The sequence below is a fragment of the Scyliorhinus torazame genome, chromosome 2, assembly GCF_047496885.1.
Source record: "Scyliorhinus torazame isolate Kashiwa2021f chromosome 2, sScyTor2.1, whole genome shotgun sequence".
NCBI classification, from domain to species: Eukaryota; Metazoa; Chordata; class Chondrichthyes; order Carcharhiniformes; family Scyliorhinidae; genus Scyliorhinus; species Scyliorhinus torazame.
In genome coordinates, this window is record NC_092708.1 from 320413512 (window position 1) to 320432373 (window position 18862).

The 18862-nt window shown below is 45.6% G+C and overlaps 1 protein-coding gene across 4 annotated transcripts in view; it reads right to left on the minus strand.

Annotated features, from left to right (window-relative positions):
- Window positions 1-18862, minus strand: part of LOC140400157 (E3 ubiquitin-protein ligase pellino homolog 2) — a 310128-nt gene that overhangs the window by 164218 nt on the left and 127048 nt on the right. For 3 of the 4 annotated variants that reach the window (XM_072489627.1, XM_072489641.1, XM_072489649.1), the window contains one exon: window positions 5797-6070. In XM_072489627.1, the coding sequence (XP_072345728.1) occupies window positions 5797-5873 (77 nt within the window). In that variant the 5' untranslated portion in view covers window positions 5874-6070. Of the gene's footprint in view, window positions 1-5796; window positions 6071-6209; window positions 6427-18862 lie in introns of those variants that run through there. The other variant, XM_072489635.1, reaches the window with a different exon arrangement.

Below are 18862 nucleotides of genomic sequence, written 5' to 3' on the forward strand. Positions count from 1 at the left end.
TGGGAATTTCAGAGATCACTTCAATTGACCTTCAAACTATTAATCATGCTGTAAAAACACTGGCAATTGCATCAGCATGCTAAAAAGTTCCCCATAATTTAAAAAGATTTACTTCAGTGTCTGTAAAATTAATTTAAACAAGTCTGTAAAATTAATAAAAAGTGAAAGATAATCAGTGCTTTTTCCTTCCTGGTTTGCTGCACTGAGATTGGTTGCTTAGCATGCTCGATGACATCTCTGTTGCTGCACCCCAGAATCAAAGCGACCTCAGGAAAGAGAAAATTATTGTCAGAGAGATTGCTGGACTTTTGGGGGCAGCTTTCTTCAAGGTCAGCAATGAGAGCCATTGTCTCGCCACTGAATGGGAAATCCAGGCTACTGTAATGTTGCCATTACCATTCCTCCTAAAATTTTGAAAATACTGTACTGCTAAATGTTATGATATTGTAACACGATTAATCACAAAAAAGTGTATTGTTCCAAGCAATCAGAAGGCATCCTTTAAAATCAGTAGAATTTTCACATCTCCTGAAAGTCACTCAGAAAATTTGTTTCAATGCGATTCTTTACTACTAAAGCATGTCCAAACTAATATTTAAGTTACTTTTCTTGAAATAAGCTATTTCCAAACAGATCAGAATAAAGGCAAATAATAGACCTTAAACCGGAAAAGACACTCATGGACAAAGTGAATGGAAAAAAAACAGTAACCTGAGAAAGATACAAGTTCACACTTCACAAAATGTTTCTGCTGGAGCCTCAAGTGCAAAGCCCTCTTTCAACAATAATTAATTTACCTCTCTCATCACCCATGGCACCTTCCCATGCAATCGCAGAAGGTGTAATACCTGCCCCTTTACCTCTTCCATGCTTAACATCCCAGGCCCAGAACACTCATTCTAGGTTAAGCAGCGTTTCACTTGCATCTCTTCCAATTTGGTCTATTGGATTCGCTGCTCCCAATTTGGTCTCCTCTATATCGGAGAGACGAAACGCAGACTTGGTGATCGCTTTGCTGAGCACTTTCGGTCTGTGCGCATTCACAACCCTGACCATTTAACAAAAGACCCTGCTCCCATGCACACATGTCTGTCCTTGGCCTGCTGCAATGTTCCAGTGAAGCTCAACGCAAACTCGAGCAACAACATCTCATCTTCCGGTTAGCCTTACGGTCTCAACATTGAATTCAACAACTTCAGATGATTAGCTCTACCCCACCTCACCCTATTTGTTTTCATCCCACTTCATTTTAACTGTCTTTTACCATTTCTTTCTTTCTTGCCTTCCTTTTTAAAATAAATTTAGAGTACCCAATTCTTATTTTTCCCAATTAAGAGCAATTTTAGCATGGCCAATCCACCTTACCTGCACATCTTTGGGTTGTGGGGGTGAAACCCACGCAGACATGGGGAGAATGTGCAAACTCCACACGGACAGTGACCCAGGGCCGGGATTCGAACCAGGGTCCTCAGTGCTGCAGTCCCAGTGCTATCCACTACACCACATGCCGCCCTCTTTCTTGTCTTTCTTAATATATATTAACCCCCCCCCCCCCCATCTTATCCACTTTTCCTTAGCCTTTCTCCCGTTTGCTTCCCCCACATCTACATCTGTCAGTTTACCCTCTGATGTTAGTTTCTCTGCTGTTTGGCCTTTCACACCTTTTGTTCTCTCTGGGGACTGCCATTAGCATCTTTCCCCTTAGTTTCTGTGGCTATTAGCACCACGTTTCCCTGGGTTTCTGTGGCTATGACTCATCTTTCATTCTCACACCACAGTATAAATATTTCCCACTTTCTCTGTCTGTTAGTTTTGACAAAGAGTCATTGGACTCGAAACATTAGCTCTTTTCCCTCCCAACAGATGCTGCCAGACCTGCTGAGATTTTTCAATGTTTTCTCTTTCATTTCAGACTCCAGCATCCGTAGTAATTTGCTTTTATCCTCTTTCAACAAACTGGAGATCCTGGGACTTGAATCTTTGGTCAACCACACAACAAAGCTGCCTGGACTGAATGGAATCCATGGACTTACGCACTCAAGCTGTCGGGCATGAAACTTGGTGGGGAAACTTCTGAGTATCAATCCCATCAGAGGCTGGTCCTCAAGCAAGCACAAATGCTGTTGCTGCAAACCACTGGAAACTCAAAAGGATTCCTCGATAAACAATACAAACGAGGGCAAGAAAAAAAACTCAAGAAGCAATGGCGATTTGTCCAGTGTCTTCTGCATGGTTAATGGACTTCACTCTCTTGGATGCTGGCCCAGTAACCAAAAAAAAATACACTGGTAGCCCACCAGGCTTCCTGCACCATTTTGGCCCACTGGCAAAACTATGGCTACTGGCACTGCTCTCAACTATGGTGGAGAGAATGACCACATTCCCCAAAGCTGCTGGGAAGTGACAGTAACAGCCTTGCTTAAACAAGTAAAGCAACAGGTGACCCTGGGAGCTACATACCCATTTCACTGCTCTGTAAAAGCTACAAGCTCCTGGAGTGGCTGATTCTTTTAAAAATTAGCCTCATTATCAACTCATCCCTCCTCCAAAGGCAGTCTGGCTCTAGGCCCCCCAGACAGTTGCTGGACAAGTCCTTGCTCTCATCACAAACACTGAGGCTTGGATCACAACCTCAAGACTAGATTTTCATACAATATCATAGGCTGAAGAAAAATGTATGAAAACATGGACTCTTGTTCAAACTGTCCCTGCTGTCATGTGCTAAATTACTCCAGCTGCTGAGGACATTTCTGAATAAAGAGTAATGAAAGTCTGCCTACAAGATCAGCAACACTCAACAATAATCTTCCATAGTGGCCTGACACCGATACTTTGTAACATCCACAGAAGCAACACGCCTGCATTGTAAAAATATATTTATGCTGATGATATTTTCTTGACAACTCAGGCAAAATCTTTCCAGGATATGGGAGCCATTCTAAACTCTGACCTGTCAAAAATTCTGTAGGCAGGACCAAAAGATTTGAAGAGCAGCCAAAAGTCCACAGACTCTGGGCAGCAATTTCTGGTCCCACTGAAAATTCCAGTCAATGGACAGGATTTTTTGCACCCTTCGCAACATGTTCCACAGAGGCAGTCTGCCATTGGCTGGTGGAGCTTCCAGTTCTCTGCACCCCCACCGCCGGAACAAAATGGTCGCACCAGCAAGAATGGCTGGAAGATTCTGGCCAATATTTCCACAAATGGAGACTACCTCCAAACCCAGCCAAGTCCATCATCTCGGCATTTCACCTTCAATACTACAAATTTCACCTTCTGAGGAAGGAATGACCTGACTCCCACTTTTCTTCAAGTGACCCTTGACCACTCCCTAACTTATCACCTCCGAAAGGCTGCCCAAAAGACCAAGACACGAATGATCATCATCTACAAGCTCGCTGGCACAAGCTGGGTAGCAAAAACTACTATCCTTCATACTTGTGCTATAGCTCTGGTCTTCTCAAGTTGTCACACCAAACTAAATTGATACATAATGAGGATAATCTCTGGATCCAACCCCAGGTCAGTAGTTAACAGTTCTCTCAAATATTACATTCCCTGCATTCGATGGTACACAGCAACACGCTGTGAAACCCATTTCAGCTATAACTTTGGCCTCCCTATCCAGAGAGCAAGAGCCCATACCCACCAAACTCACCACATGGCTCTAGGAAATAAATCAAACATCGCTCAACTCCAAATCGGGAGGAAAGCTTGGGCAAAAACACCCTTACAAGTCAGCAACCCAACATCCCAACCAGACTTCAATTTCCAATCCCCTGCACCGCCCCCCCCCCCCCCCCAAACATGTAGACAACCCTCATACAATATGGACCTGGCATTGCACCTCAAACCCTCATTTGGTGGCGATTGGGGAAACTTGACCAAACCATGGAGCACACAATAAGTTGCCCCAACTCAATTTTGAGGGTGACATCCTAGAGTTGCTCTCCAACAGGCCATAAATTGGTTAGGGAAATTGACTTTAAAGATGTAACAATAGCATCCACACCTAAAGCCATATGAAAGAAGGCGGCTGCAAAAAAGGGCCGTAAAAAAGGGAGAGAGATTTAGTAGAGCATGAAAACAGTGAGACAGTAAGGTCAGTGCAAAATTAAAAGGGGGGGTGGGGAGGGGATTTGTAACAAAGAGTGAGGCTAGGGAGAGAGGAGGATGTCAGCAGCAGAGGGAGGAGGAAACAACATTCCTCTTAAACTGAGAGGGTATGCAGCAATCCGAGCGAGGGACAAGCAAACCATGCTCAGCGAAGGGAAATTAAAGGAAATATGGTTGGGGGGGGGGGGGGGGGGGAAGAGAAGAGACATTGGGGTAGAGAGGAGAGAGTTGAACAGGATAGGCAAAGGATCAGGTTGGGAGAAACTGATAAACATAGACAACATCACAAGCACAGCCCACCTGCAGGCAAAAAAATGGGAGCTTGCACTGACACAGAGAGTGTTATTCAGAGATAGGCAATGCACACAAAGATAAAAAGGGCCCATGCAGAGTTTTGGGGGTTGAGAGAAATGGACACACAAATGTGCAAGGAAAAAAAGAGGGGGGGGGGGAGACGACGACACACTTTTAGAAAATAGACGGAGAAATCGCCAACAGAAAATTAGAGGGGCGGGGGTTAAAGAGGAAGGGCACTGGAGAATTAGGGCAGGCACAGTGAGGAAGAGCACTGACAGAGGCAGACAGAGAGGGGACACAGTGGCACGGGCACAACTGAGGGCGAGCACTTTTCATGGAGTGAGGGACTGACACACGCAGATACAGATTGAAGGTGGGGAGGGCAGACACAGAGGGGGGGGGGGGGGAGGGCAGACACAGAACGGGGGGGGGGGGCAGACACAGAACGGGGGGGGGGGGGGAGGGCAGACACAGAACGGGGGGAGGGAGGGCAGACACAGAACGGGGGGGGGGGGAAGAGAGGGCAGACACAGAACGGGGGGGGGGGGGGGAAGAGAGGGCAGACACAGAACGGGGGGGGGGGGGGGAGGGCAGACACAGAACGGGGGGGGGGGGGGGAGGGCAGACACAGAACGGGGGGGGGGGGGAGGAGGGCAGACACAGAACGGGGGGGGGGGGGAGAGGGCAGACACAGAACGGGGGGGGGGGAAGAGGGCAGATACAGAACGGGGGGGGGGGAAAGAGGGCAGATACAGAACGGGGGGGGGGGGGGGGAGGGCAGACAGAACGGGGGGGGGGGGAGGGCAGACACAGAACGGGGGGGGGAGGGCAGACACAGAAGGGGGGGGGGGGGAGGGCAGACACAGAACGGGGGGGGGGGGGGGGAGGGCAGACACAGAACGGGGGGGGGGGGGGGAGGGCAGACACAGAACGGGGGGGGGGGCAGACACAGAACGGGGGGGGGAGGGCAGACACAGAACGGGGGGGGGAGGGCAGACACAGAACGGGGGGGGGGAGGGGAGGGCAGACACAGAACGGGGGGGGGGGCAGACAGAACGGGGGGGGGGGCAGACACAGAACGGGGGGGGGGGGCAGACACAGAACGGGGGGGGGGGGGGAGGGCAGACACAGAACGGGGGGGGGGGGGAGGGCAGACACAGAACGGGGGGGGGGGGGGAGGGCAGACACAGAACGGGGGGGGGGGGGAGGGCAGACACAGAACGGGGGGGGGGGGGGGAGGGCAGACACAGAACAGGGGGGGGAGAGCCAGTGTCAAAGAGGAACAAGAATATCCAACACGGGGGTGGGTAGAGGGACGCGGCAGACAGAGATGCAAACATTACTTTTAGCCGAAGCCACCCTGCGCCTGACCCTCTTACCCACCCCAGGACGATGAGTTCTCCGTACTTCACGGGATCCTTGGTGGGCGCGCTGTGATCTTCCTGACTTGGTGAAAACATGAGTGGCGCTCGGTGTCCGCCTGGCCGACGTTCACCGCTCAGCAGTGCTAACCGACCGGATCCCCGGGCACACCATGAGTTTCGCCGTCCTAGGTGTTTTTATTTGTATTCCCTCGCTGGCGGACGGAGTGCTCTATGTTGTCCCCTGTCCTCCGACGTCGTCGTCCTCCGGGTTCCTAGCTGCCAGTCGACGTTTCCTGCATCGAGAAAGAACGGGGGGGGGGGGGGGGGGGGAACAATCAGATTAGTCAGCTGGCCAGGGGGAGGAGTCTACCAACAACTGCACAGCCGGGAGGTAAACCCGCGGCCACTAGCACAACAACAAAGAGCTCTCACATAACCACTCAGCTCGATTACACGCACGTAAAGTCCAGCCACACAGCCTATTCAGAATTTACTTCAGAAATGCACGGGTTAGAGATGTAAATTTTGGAAGAAAGGTCATCCAATGTATCAGCCCGCCCCTGTTTTTTTTTCGCTGGGTCTGAAGGTGTTATGTAAACAGACCAGACGGAGCCGCCGCGTGAAGCGCGAGCGTCTGGAAGGGAGGGGAGGGAAGAGCTGCGGAACGAGACAATTCAAATAACGAGCATCAGCAGCGCGCCCGCGCGAGCGAGCCGTTAATGTGGTCTGGGGGGGGGGGGGGGGGGGGGCCGGGGCAGCGGCAGCAGCTCATTAGCGGCAGCGCCTGCCAAGGGGCGCGGCTGCAGCTGTCAACCCCATCAGTTCCGAGCTGGAGAAATGCCCCCCCTCCCCTCTCCTCTCTGTTAAACTCATTTGTGCCCGATCGGCGTGGCAGATGTCGGTGTTCTGCCCCTTACCCTGCCAGTGACTGTCGCCTGCTGCGTGTTGGTCAATGGAAGCATAGATTTAAATGTGTTAACGGAAAAGCTCCCGCTCTCTCTCTCTATTGAACCTCGATCCCAGGGCAATGCTGGTAGTGCCAGATCCAGCGATAACAATGAATTCGCTGTTTCAAAGTGTCCCCCCCCCCCAAAAAAAAAGGCCTGTCAATAAAGCCACAGAGAGCACAATGTAACAGCTGCGATACGTGAAACTCTGTTCATCCTTATTTAACTTTTACATTAGGATGATTTGGTACTTGTTAAACACATTCTCCACACCCAACACTGATTAATAGGTTTCTTATGAAAATAAGTGACCTAGGAATAGCCCACAATAAAAATCGTCATGGGATTATTTTTACAAAAGGAATTGCAAAAACGTTTTAAATCAAGGCAGCGATTAAATAAATTATATTATTATATGATGTACATATCTTGTTTTCGAAGTGAAAGCTTGAAGTTCAACTGTTGCCAAACCACAAAAATTACGCTCAGTTCGTCAGTCATGTGTGCCTGTGAATCCTCCCACCCATTAAGTATATTAAGTGATACTTTTTTTTTAAAACGTAAACCAGTTTGTGGGCGAATTTCAGAGAAATTTACCAAATTACCGCGATGTCATTTAAAATGTCAAACATGTGATCTAATATATTCCACCAAGTCTCGATTTCCTTTTTAAAATTTGAGAAATCAACACTGAAAAATGTAAAAGGGAAGAAAAACAGGAAATAGTGATTCAGTGGTATCTAACTTTTGAGTGTTAAAAGGCTGCAGGAGGAAGAACATAGCAAAGTAAGAAGTTCCAAAGTTTCTAGCCTAAAATTCTCTTTCATGGCATGATTATGGCCAAATGGCTATTTGGTGAGATTTAGATAGACTCAAATCGAGTAGACCGCTTACACTATATCCCCTGGATTAGCTCAGGGCAGGAAATCAAGAGAAAACATACAAAAAAGAAAGGAAATCCAAGGTGCAGATGCAAATCGACATGCAAATGTAAAGCAATCCACACTTCATGGATTGTTAAAGTGGAGGTGGTGCTGTTGCATGAAGTGGGTGTGACGTTGGACCTCTGCCATTCCACAGTACCATCCTCATGGTTCAATAACCAGAGGCGCAGCTGCATGTGACCATCCTATGCTGCATGCTAGCTGCAGTTATATTTGCAGCAGATGCCACACTTCTCAGTTTACCCCTTTCCTGATCCATGTTTCCCATAGTCTTGGCAGATAGACATGTCAGGGTCTGAAGACTGGTGACATTTTGGCAGATGCTATCAATCAGAAAACGCGGGCTCTTGATCATCTTGCCTTGCCTTATCAAGGGGCTGGTTTAGCACAATGGGCTAAACAGCTGGCTTGTAAAGCAGAACAAGGCCAGCAGCGTGGGTTCAATTCCTGTATCGGCCTCCCCGAACACGCGCCGGAATGTGGGGACTAGGGGCTTTTCACAGTAACTTCATTGAAGCGTACTTGTGACAATAAGCTATTATTATTACCAATGCCATTGAAGGATTAACTTGTAATTGAGGTTCTTCGGAGTAATTTCTTTCTCTGATAAAGTAGAACATTGAAGTGACACTGCTAGAGCAAGAGGTGGTCTTATAAACTTGTGGTGAAGATATGATGTTTGGCTATGGACTTGGATAGGTTGGGATACGGGGATAGGGTGGGAACGTGAGCTTAGGTGGGGTGCACTTTCGGAAGGTTGGTGCAGACTCAATGAGCTGAATGGCCTCCTTCTGCACTGTAGGGATTTTATGATTCTATGAACAAAGCTTATCCCTTCATAAATGATCTCTTCCTCACGTATAAGTTTCAATCTCTGTCTTTGGTGTAACCATTCTCTATTTTAGCAATATAGAATCCCTACATAGCATCCCTACAGTGCAGAAGGAGGCCATTCAGCCCACCGTGTCTGCACAACCCTTTGAAAGAGCACCTCCACCTAGCCCCAATTCCTCCTATCCCCATTACCCTGTAACCCCACCTTACCTTTTGGACACTAAGGGGCAATTTAGCATGGCCAATCCACCTAACCCTGCACATCTTTGGACTGTGTGAGAGAGGGAACCGGAGCACCCAGAGGAAACCCACATAGACACGGGGAGAATGTGCAAACTCCACACAGACACATATAACTATAATTTGCTCTTTATAAGCTCTAAATGCTCCAGTCTACATGCTCTTCCCTATAGTAATAAAATTGTTGCACTTTCCAACTCATGTATTCTTTCCAGGAGAATAAAACCTGGATTCATGCATTGACATAGCAGCTGGATGAGGAAAATTAGTCAACTCTCACCCCAAAGAAAAAAATGTACTAGGTTTTCTTTCCAACCACGGAACTAACTGATTGTTCAATCTAATATGAAGCTGGGGTAATTTAGGTTTTGCAACTATTTCCTGCAGTTCTGGTGTGTACAGACATTAGCTACACTCATTTTGAAATAGTTATCCAAAATTATGGGATCTATTCTAGCAGTCATGGAAAGTTCACAATAATATGAAGTTCTTTATTACTTATTTCTTTACCAATTTTGCTCTCTAATGTTGGCACTTAGGCGCTCACAAGCATTCGTACAATTCATCACACGGTGGTACAGTGGTTAGCACTGCTGCCTCACAGCTCTAGGGACCTGGGTTCAACTCTGGCCTTGGGTGACTGTCTATGTGGAGTTTGCACTTTCTCCTCGTGTCTGCATGGGTTTGCTCCGGTTTCCTCCCACAGTCCAAAGATGTGCAGGTTAGGTGAATTGGCTACACTAAATTACCCCTCAGCATCCAAAGGTTAGGTGGGGGTACTGGGTTACGGGGATACGGTGGAGGCGTGGGCTTAAGTAGGGTGCTCTTTCAAGGGCCAGTGTAGACTTGATGGGCCGAATGGCCTCCTTTTGCCCTGTAAACTCTAATCGCTTATCGCAGTTAATTAATGAGGAGGGAGACTTTTGAGTATGAGAGAAATCAAGTTAGAAATATAAAAACAGACAGTAAAAGCTTTTATAGGTATCTTGAAAAGAAAAAAATAACTGAAGTGAACATTGGTCCTCTGGAGAGTCAGTCTGGAGAGTTAATAATGGGAAATAATGAAATGGATGCATTGAACTGGTATTTTGTGTTTGTATTCACCATAAAGGACACAAATAACATCACAGAAACATATGTAAATCAAGAGCTGAAAGGGAGAGAGGAACTTAAAACAATTAAAATCACCAGGGAGAACTGTATAGAATCATAGAATTTACAGTGCAGAAGGAGGCCATTCGGCCCATCGAGTCTGCGTGGGCTCTCGGAAAGAGCACCCTACTCAAGCCTACACCTCCACCCTATCCCAGTAACCCCACTTAACCTTTTTGGACACAAAGGGTAATTTAGCATGGCCAATCCACCAAACCCGCACATCTTTGGACTGTGGGAGGAAACCGGAGAACCCGGAGGAAACCCACACAGACACGGAGTGAACATGCAGACTCCACACAGACAGTGACCCAAGCCGGGAGTCGAACCTGGGACCATGGAGCTGTGAAGCAACTGTGCTAACCACTATTCTACCATGCTGCCCACTTATGCTACCGTGCTGCCCATAAGTTCCAAGGTCCCGCTGGACTTCATCCTAGGGTCTTAAAGGAAGTGGCTGTTGAAATGGTAAATGCATTGGTTTTAATTCTGGAAAGATCCCGTCAAATTGGAAAATAGCAAATGGAGCTACTGCATTCACGAAAGGATGGAGACGCAAAGCAGGCAACTACAGGCCAGTTAGCCTAACATCCATCATGGGGAAAATGTATTATTAAGGGGGTTATAACAGGGCACTTTGAAAATCTTAAAGCAATCAGGCAGAGTAAACATGGTTTTGCGAAAGGGAAATCATGTTTGGCTTATTTATTAGAATTCCTTGAGTAAGTAACAAGCAAGGAGGATTAAATAGAACCTGTAGATGGAGTTTATTTGGATTTCCAGAAGGCATTTGACAAGGTGCCACATCAAAGGATATTACATTTATGAGAATTATTTTAATAAGAGCTCATGGTGTAACTGGTAACAGATTAGCACGGATGCAGGATTGGTTAGCCAACAAGAAATAGATAGTATGGATAAATGGGTAATTTTCAGGGTTGAAAAGATATAACCAGTGGAGTGCCACTGGGGTCTATATCTATATTTGAATGAAAGGACCAAATATGTTGGTTTCTAAATTTGATGATGACACATAGAAACGTACATCAAAACAGACATCTAAAACAGAAGCAGGTTCTGCGATAATCACCGGTTTGCCCCGGGGAGGATGGACGGGTGGTTCCGAATTTGGCAGAGAGCGGGGATTGAGAGGATAGGGGGCTTGTTTATAGGGGGGAGCTTTCCGAATATGAGGGTGCTGGAGGAGACGTTTGCATTGGCGGGGGGAAATGAACTTCGATATCTGCAGGTGCGGGACTTTCTGCGGAGGCAGGTACCAACATTCCCACTCCTGCCGCTAAGGGGGATTCAGGATAGGGTGGTTTCTAGAGGATGGATAGGAGAGGGGAGCGTCTCGGACATATATAGAGAGCTTATGGGTTCGGAGGAGACGCAGACCGAGGAGCTGAAGCAAAAGTGGGAGGAGGAGCTGGGGGGAGAGATAGAGGAGGGCCTTTGGCCGGACGCGCTGAGTAGGGTCAACGCAACCGCAACATGCGCCAGGCTCAGCCTGATCCAATTTAAGGTCGTTCACCGGGCTCACATGACAGTGACCCGGAGGAGCAGATTCTTTGGGGTGGAGGACAGGTGTGCGAAGTGTGCGGGGAAGCCAGGGAACCATGTCCACTTGTTCTGGGCATGTCCAAAACTGAGAGGATTTTGGCAGGGGTTTGCCGACACCATGTCCAAGGTATTAAATACGAGGGTGGCAATGAGTCCAGAGGTGGCGATTTTCAGGGTGTCGCAGGATCCGGGAATCCAGGAGGAGAAAGAGGCAGATGTTCTGGCCTTTGCTTCCCTGGTAGCCCGGAGACGGATACTATTAGCATGGAGGGACTCGAAGCCCCCGAAGTCGGAGACCTGGCTATCTGACACGACTAGCTTTCTCTGCCTGGAGAAAATTAAGTTTGCCATGAGAGGGTCTTTGTTGGGTTCGCCCAGAGGTGGCAACCATTCGTCAACTTCTTCGCAGATAATTAATCGTCAGCAGAAGTGGGGGGGGGGGGGGGGGGGGGGGGGGGGGAGGTTAGGCTAGCGTAGATGAGGGGGGTAAGTAATGGTGGGACCTGTGGGAGAGGGAGGTGGTATTTGTACTATGTTAATATTTTCCTTGTTATGTACATTGTTGATTTTGTTGCTGTTACAATGCCAAAGAAATACCTAAATAAAATGTTTATTAAAAAAAAAGAAAATAGAAGCAGGAGGAGGCCAGTCAGTTCTTCAAAGCTGCTTTGCCATTCATTATGATCATGGCTGATCATCAAATTCAGTACCCTGATCCTGCCTCTCCCCCCCCCACCCCCCCCCATATCCCTTTAGCCCCTAGTGTTACATCTAATTCCTTCTTGAAATCACAAAACATTTTGGCCTCAACTACTTTCTGTGATAATGAATTCCACAGATTCACCACTCTCTGGGTGAATAAATTTCTGTTCATCTCAGCCTTAAAAGGTTTTACCCCTTATCCTCAAACTACGACCCCTAGTTCTGGACTCCCCCACCATCGAGAACATTCTTTCTGAATCTACCCTGTCTAATCCTGTTAGAATTTTATAAGTTTTGATGAGATCCCCTCTCACTATAAACTCCAATTGATATAATCCTAACCAAATTAGTCTCTCTTCATATGACAGTCTTGCTATCCTAGGAATCAGTCTGGTAAACCTTCGCTGCTTCCATCCATAGCAAGAACATCCTTCCTCAGATGCGGGTGACATGATGGCACAGAGGTAGCACTGCTGCCTCACAGCTTCAGAGACCCAGGTGCAAATCTGACCTTGGGTGACTGTCTGCGTGGAGTTTGCACTTTCTTCCCGTATCTGCACGGGTTTCCTCCGATTTCCTCCCACAGTGCAGGTTAGGTGGATTGGCCATGCTAAATTGCCCCTTTGTGTCCAGGTTAGATGTGGTTCAGAGGGTCTGTGCAGACTCGATGGGTCGAATGGCCTCCTTCTGAACTATAGGAGTTCTATGTTTATAAGGCCACCAAAACTGCACATAATACTCCAGGTGTGGCCTCACCAAAGCCCTATGCAATTGCAGTAAAATATTCCTATTCCTATGCTCAAATCTTGTCGCAATGAAGGCCATTTGCCTTCTTTACTGCCTGTTGTACCTGCGCGTTTACTTTCAGCGACTGATGCACAAGGACACAAAAGTCTCGTTGAGTATCCACCTCTCTCAATTTATACCTATTCAAATAATAATCTGCCTTCCTATTTTTGCTACCGAAATGGATAACCTCACATTTAGCCACATTATACTGCATCTGCCAATCATATGCCCACTCACTCAGCCTGTCCAAATCCCGCTGAAGCATCTCTGCATCCTCCTCACAGCTCACCCTCCCACCAAACATTGCATCATCTGCATAGTTATGTAGGGGAAATGTAGGAGAATAAGTTGTGAAGAGGATGTAAGAAATCTGCAAACAGATATAGATAGGTTTAGTTATTGGCAAAAATTTGGCGATGAAGTATAATGTGGGAAAATGTGAACTTGTCCAAAATAGTGGGAAGAATAGGAAAGCCGCTTATTATTTAAATAGTAGGGCAGCAAGGTGGCGCAGTGGTAGCACTGCAGCCTCACAGCGCCGAGGTCCCAGGTTCGATCCCGGCTCTGGGTCACTGTCCGTGTGGAGTTTGCACATTCTCCCCGTGTTTGTGTGGGTTTCGCCCCCACAACCCAAAGATGTGCAAGGTAGGTGGATTGAACACGCTAAATTGCCCCTTAATTGGTAAAAATGAATTGGGTACTCAATTTATTTTTTTTTAATTTTAAAAATTATTTAAATAGAAAGAGATTACAGAACTCTGCAGTACGGGGGGGATTTGAATATCCTGGTACATAAATCACAAGAAGTCAGTATACATATACAGCAAGTGATTAGGGAGGCAAATAGGATGTTGTTGTTTATTGCAAGGGGAATGGAGTGTAAACATAGGGATGTTTTGCTATAGTTGTACAGGGTGTTAGTGAGAGCACATCTGAAGAAATGTGTACAGTTTTGGTTTCCTAATTTAAGAAAGGATATAATTGCATTGGAAACAGTGCAGAGAAGGTTCAGTTGACTGATAAAGAGGTTGTCTTATGAGGAAAGGCTGGGCCTGCATCGTTTGGACTTTTGAAGAATGAGGAATGATCTTATTGAAACATCTAAGATTCTGAGGAGATGTGACAGGCACCGGAATGTGGTGACTAAGGGCTTTTCACAGTAACTTCATTGCACTGTTAATGTAAGCCTACTTGTGACAACAATAAAGATTATTATTAGGATGTTTCCCCTTGTGGAAGGACTAGAAACAGGGGGACAGAGTTTGAAATTAAGATGGCTCCCAAGTAAGACGGAGAGGAGAAAAATAATTCTCTCAGTCAGTGGAATTCTTTTCCCCAGAGAGCCATGGTGGCAGTGTCACTGAATAGTTTTAAGGCTGAGTTAGATAGATTCTTGACCAACAAAGGAGTCAAAGAGTCTTCTTCAGTGACCACTCACTAATGAGTATGATTGTCCACAATCCGATAAGCCATGATCTTATCAAATGATGGAGTAGGCTCGAGGGGACCAAATGGCCTACTCCTGCTCCTAATTCATATGTTCGTATAGATGATGGACAGAAACCTTAAAACCTACAACCAAACAAACACTTCAATAAGTCTCAAGAACATAACATCACTGTATCTATTAGACAAATGCAAGCAACACAGCAAAACATTTCCCATCATAGCACGTTACCAGAAATTTACTTAATACATTTCTTACCAAGAAAAATCATGTGACTACAATCAGCTGCACTGACAAAACCAAACCTCGCTAAGTTGCATCCAAATTGCACTAAAGATAACACTCAGAAATTAATCACTTCTCTTCCAAAGAAAAACACAATATGCTCCTTAACTGCTAGTTCAGCATTTCAGAGAGCTGATAGTTTTTCAACACACTCCATTAGCTTTAATAGGTTTGCTACTAGGCAAACATTAAGAAGAGTAATGTTTGCAAGATTTTGCTGGAAAGACATTTTATTTTGGAGTTCTTTGGCAGGTTTTAAAGGTCAAAATCAAATGGAAATCTGACAGTGTATTCCTTGGAAGGTGGAAATGTACTGGACAGAATTAATGCCATTTTATCATTATACATTTCTTGGTGTTCTAATATTTCAGCCATAATGGAATCTACTGTCGAGAACGTAGTCTAAAAGACCAGAATATGTAATATATTTTCAAATAGATTATAAAGGATCTACGAATACAGAAAGCTCAGAAATTACTGGTTTGAAATGTGGGGAATGCAAACACCAATGTGCAAGGTCATGCCTCTGAGGTGGCTGATAACAAACTACACCTCACCAAGAAGAGGACGAATACTTTAAAGGGATGAAAAGCTTTACTAACACCCTTCAAATTAACCAAATATTTGAAGTAACACACATCCCAAATGATAGGTGTAATGATGCACTTCCACAGATTTCAGTTTTGAATCCAAAAGATTATATCAATAAGAAAACAGCAGCCTCATGGCTGCACCTAGCTCCCTACATGTCTCCTGCCTACGAGGGCTCCACCTTCTGGGGTGATTCCCCACTCTGAGTCCCAATTGGTCCCCCAAGCCAGGTGATCATTTTCTGCTGTGTTGCTCTTAAAGGGATAATCATCACATCTCTCCCCCTTTAACTCCTTTATACAATTTTCAATCACTAATTTACTCAATCCTAAATTGTAACTCAACATTAGATGCATGCGTGGACAATTTTAAACTGAGTCCTTGAGAGGTTTGGCTGTTTCTTGTAGAGCAACGTAATTCTGTAGTCTGAGATGCTTCCATGAGATCAACATTAACAGGAACTGCAATAATAGGTACCTCTTCTGGCACAAGCAGTTCATCACTACTTGCTTCCACGGAGACATCAGTTATGTCTATAACATGTCGACCGGGTATTTTGTATCTTACGGGTTCGAAAACATTTCTTGATGGCAAAATGACTGCTGGAGCAGCTCTCCACTGCTCAAGTGATCCACATGTTTACGAACGATCCGTCCCTCCATATCCACTTGCTATGACAGGGGTCCAGTGTTAGAGACAATACTTCCGGGGATCCAACTTGATCCACTACCCAAGTTTCATATTATGACACCATTTCATATTAGGTATTTAATATTTGATTTTTTTTAAATGTTGCAGTGGTGATGGCTCATAAACATAAAGACATTTATTGGTACGCTTTAGCTATGTACAATTCCAAATATGGTCTTGCAAGGAGCTGTTTCATGCAGGCATGCTACTTTTCGAGTTCAGTTCTCGTCTGTCCTGTCCATGTGACTACATACATCATTCTGTGGACGGTGCCACTCTCAAATCCCTCATTGACCCTTGCTCTGTTGAGCACCTTACATTATAATGCATTCAGGCACATATCATCACAATACAACAAAGTCTTATGTCCTGACAGTTCTTTCACAATCTTGATCTGTCATGTGTGAAGGAATGGTCATGGTACTCTGTTTTTGGTACTTAGGTTGTGTGATAAAGTTTCTTCTCTTTCCAGCATTTCAATTCAGCATCTTTCGCATTGACCATTTTATCATATTGGTTCTTGTGCTTTTCTATTAGTGTGACCATTTCAGCACCCTTGTTCTGGCACATAATCTGTTCTTTCTGTGTCTGAATTGATGATTCTACTGTCAATTTTAATCTTTTTACCCTTTCGGTTAATTTCTCATTCTCCCTAACTTGTAATTTTTTTTGCAACTTCTTTATTCTCCAAGTTTGCTGTCAGTCATTTCATTTTGTTGTTTTAATGCATTCTCTAGAGCTTTTAATTCTTTTTGCTGATTCCTCTGTTCAATAGTTCATAATTTATTTTGACTTCTTTAATTTCTGCGTTTCTTCAGAGGGAAATCCTTCATGTTGTTACTGGACATATACATTTCACAAATGGAACCTTCATTCCTACTTGTCTTAACTTCAGCCAACCCCTTCTCACTGTTGGTCAGGTCTGTCTTTGACAAAGTATTGACCGGTTTCCAGTCTGCAATTCTCTCGTTGCTCTTCTTGTGGGGTCTTCCATTGCCCTCCTTCCCACTTTCTGGGGTCTTCTATTGTCTCTACTTTGAAATCTTTGTTGCTTTCTCTTCAAGGTCTTTGTTGTCTTCTATTTCAGGTCTTTGTTGCCTATGGATCTTTTTGAAAGTTGCCCTCCATCTGGGGTCTGTCTTTTGCCCTCTTTCTGGGGTCTTCTATTGCCTCCTTTCTGAGGTCTGTGTTGCCTCTTCTGTGAGGTCTTCATTGCCTCCTCTGAGGTCTTCCACATCCTCTTCCTTGAGGTCTTCATGGCTTATGGACCTTTTTTGAGAGTTGCCCTCTAGCTGGGGTCTTCTCCAATCGTCCTGTCCATAGCCTGTTCTTTCTTGTGGTTGCCACCTTTAAGTGCATTGCCACTTTAATTATATTATCTCTGCAAGGGTATTACCACTTTAAGACTATTTTTTTCACTCAGCTGAAAGCAGCTGTCGGCTTTCTCTCTGTTTTTCTCATGCTTTTGGAGTTTTAGCACAAACCTGGCTGCTCCTTTTTGAATTTTTAACACTTCCACTTTTACTGAAGGAAAACTCTTTCAGCGATCTCTGGAGTTTTTTTCTTCTTCTGGCCATTTGGAAAGTCTGCTTTTTCTTTCTTTTTTTTTCTCTGATGGTGCCATTTTTTGTCTATTTCACTCCGAGACCCGGTGTGGTCTGATCGGGGATCGTTGTTTTTTTTTTAAAAACTTGCTAACTTTTTTTTAAAGGTTGAGAACTTTTCTTCTTTTGCTTGAAGCCCATCAATGCAGCGATTGCTGCCACAGAATCCCCGCAGGCTCTGCTCTGATCCTGCACATTGGGAGCTCGTCAGTTTCAGTTCCTTGATTTTCCTGTGCTTCAGCAGACTTCGCTGTAGCTCACTTGGGGCATTAGTTTTTCATAAAACACTGCTTTCTGTGTGTTCTTTCAAAAAAAAACTTTGTGGCAACTCTATTTTTTTTTACTTAAGTTATTATTTTTTTTTTAAACTTAAAAGCCACAGCTCTTGCTTCACAGGGTTATTTTCTCTTGTTTTTTCTCTGTGTTTCTTTCTAAACTTTTGACTCTGCCAGCCAATTCAGCTTTGTTTTGCATCTGTCAGTCTGTCTCTCAAATGCACGGAGCCTCCCCGACCACCTCCTAGTCTACAATGTAAGTGGAGATATGTTTCTGCATTTCACTCACCCTTCGTGTGAATTCTGACCCAGGGGTTTTGCTATGTTCGCACCATTGCCCACACCATCTTGTAACTGTCGATCTTCTCTGACTCTACATTGCTCAGGGTCTAGTAATATCTCAAGTGTGTCTATTAGCCCAAAGGGAGGCATCCTGGTGAGTATTCTTTTTTTCAGACTTCCAGTAAAGCAGGATAGTCACACAGGTGTTGGGCCAGAGGCAACGTCATGATAATTTTATCCTCGTCGCCAAATGTAACGATGCACTTAGGTCACAATAGGTCAATGTAGCAACAATGCAGAATTACTGTATTGTCTTCCTAAGGACACTCTTCCACTACAGGAGCCCGTTTAGAGCAACTTGGGACAGCAGACTGAAGCTATAGCTTCAGCACGGTAGCACAAGTGGATAGCACTGTGGCTTCACAGTGCCAGGGTCCCAGGTACGATTCCCCGCTGGGTCACTGTCTGTGTGGAGTCTGCACATTCCCCCCGTGTGTCCGTGGGTTTCCTCCGGGTGCTCCGATTTCCTCCCACAGTCCAAAGACGTGCAGGTTAGGTGGATTGGCCATGATAAATTGCCCTTAGTGACCAAAAAAGGCTATTGGGTTACGGGGATGGGGTGGAAGTGAGGGCTTAAATGGGTTGGTGCAGACTCGATGGGCCGAATGGCCTCCTTCTGCACTGTATGTTCTATGTTCTATCGTGCACATTTTGTATCATTTTCCAGCCAGCTAAAATCA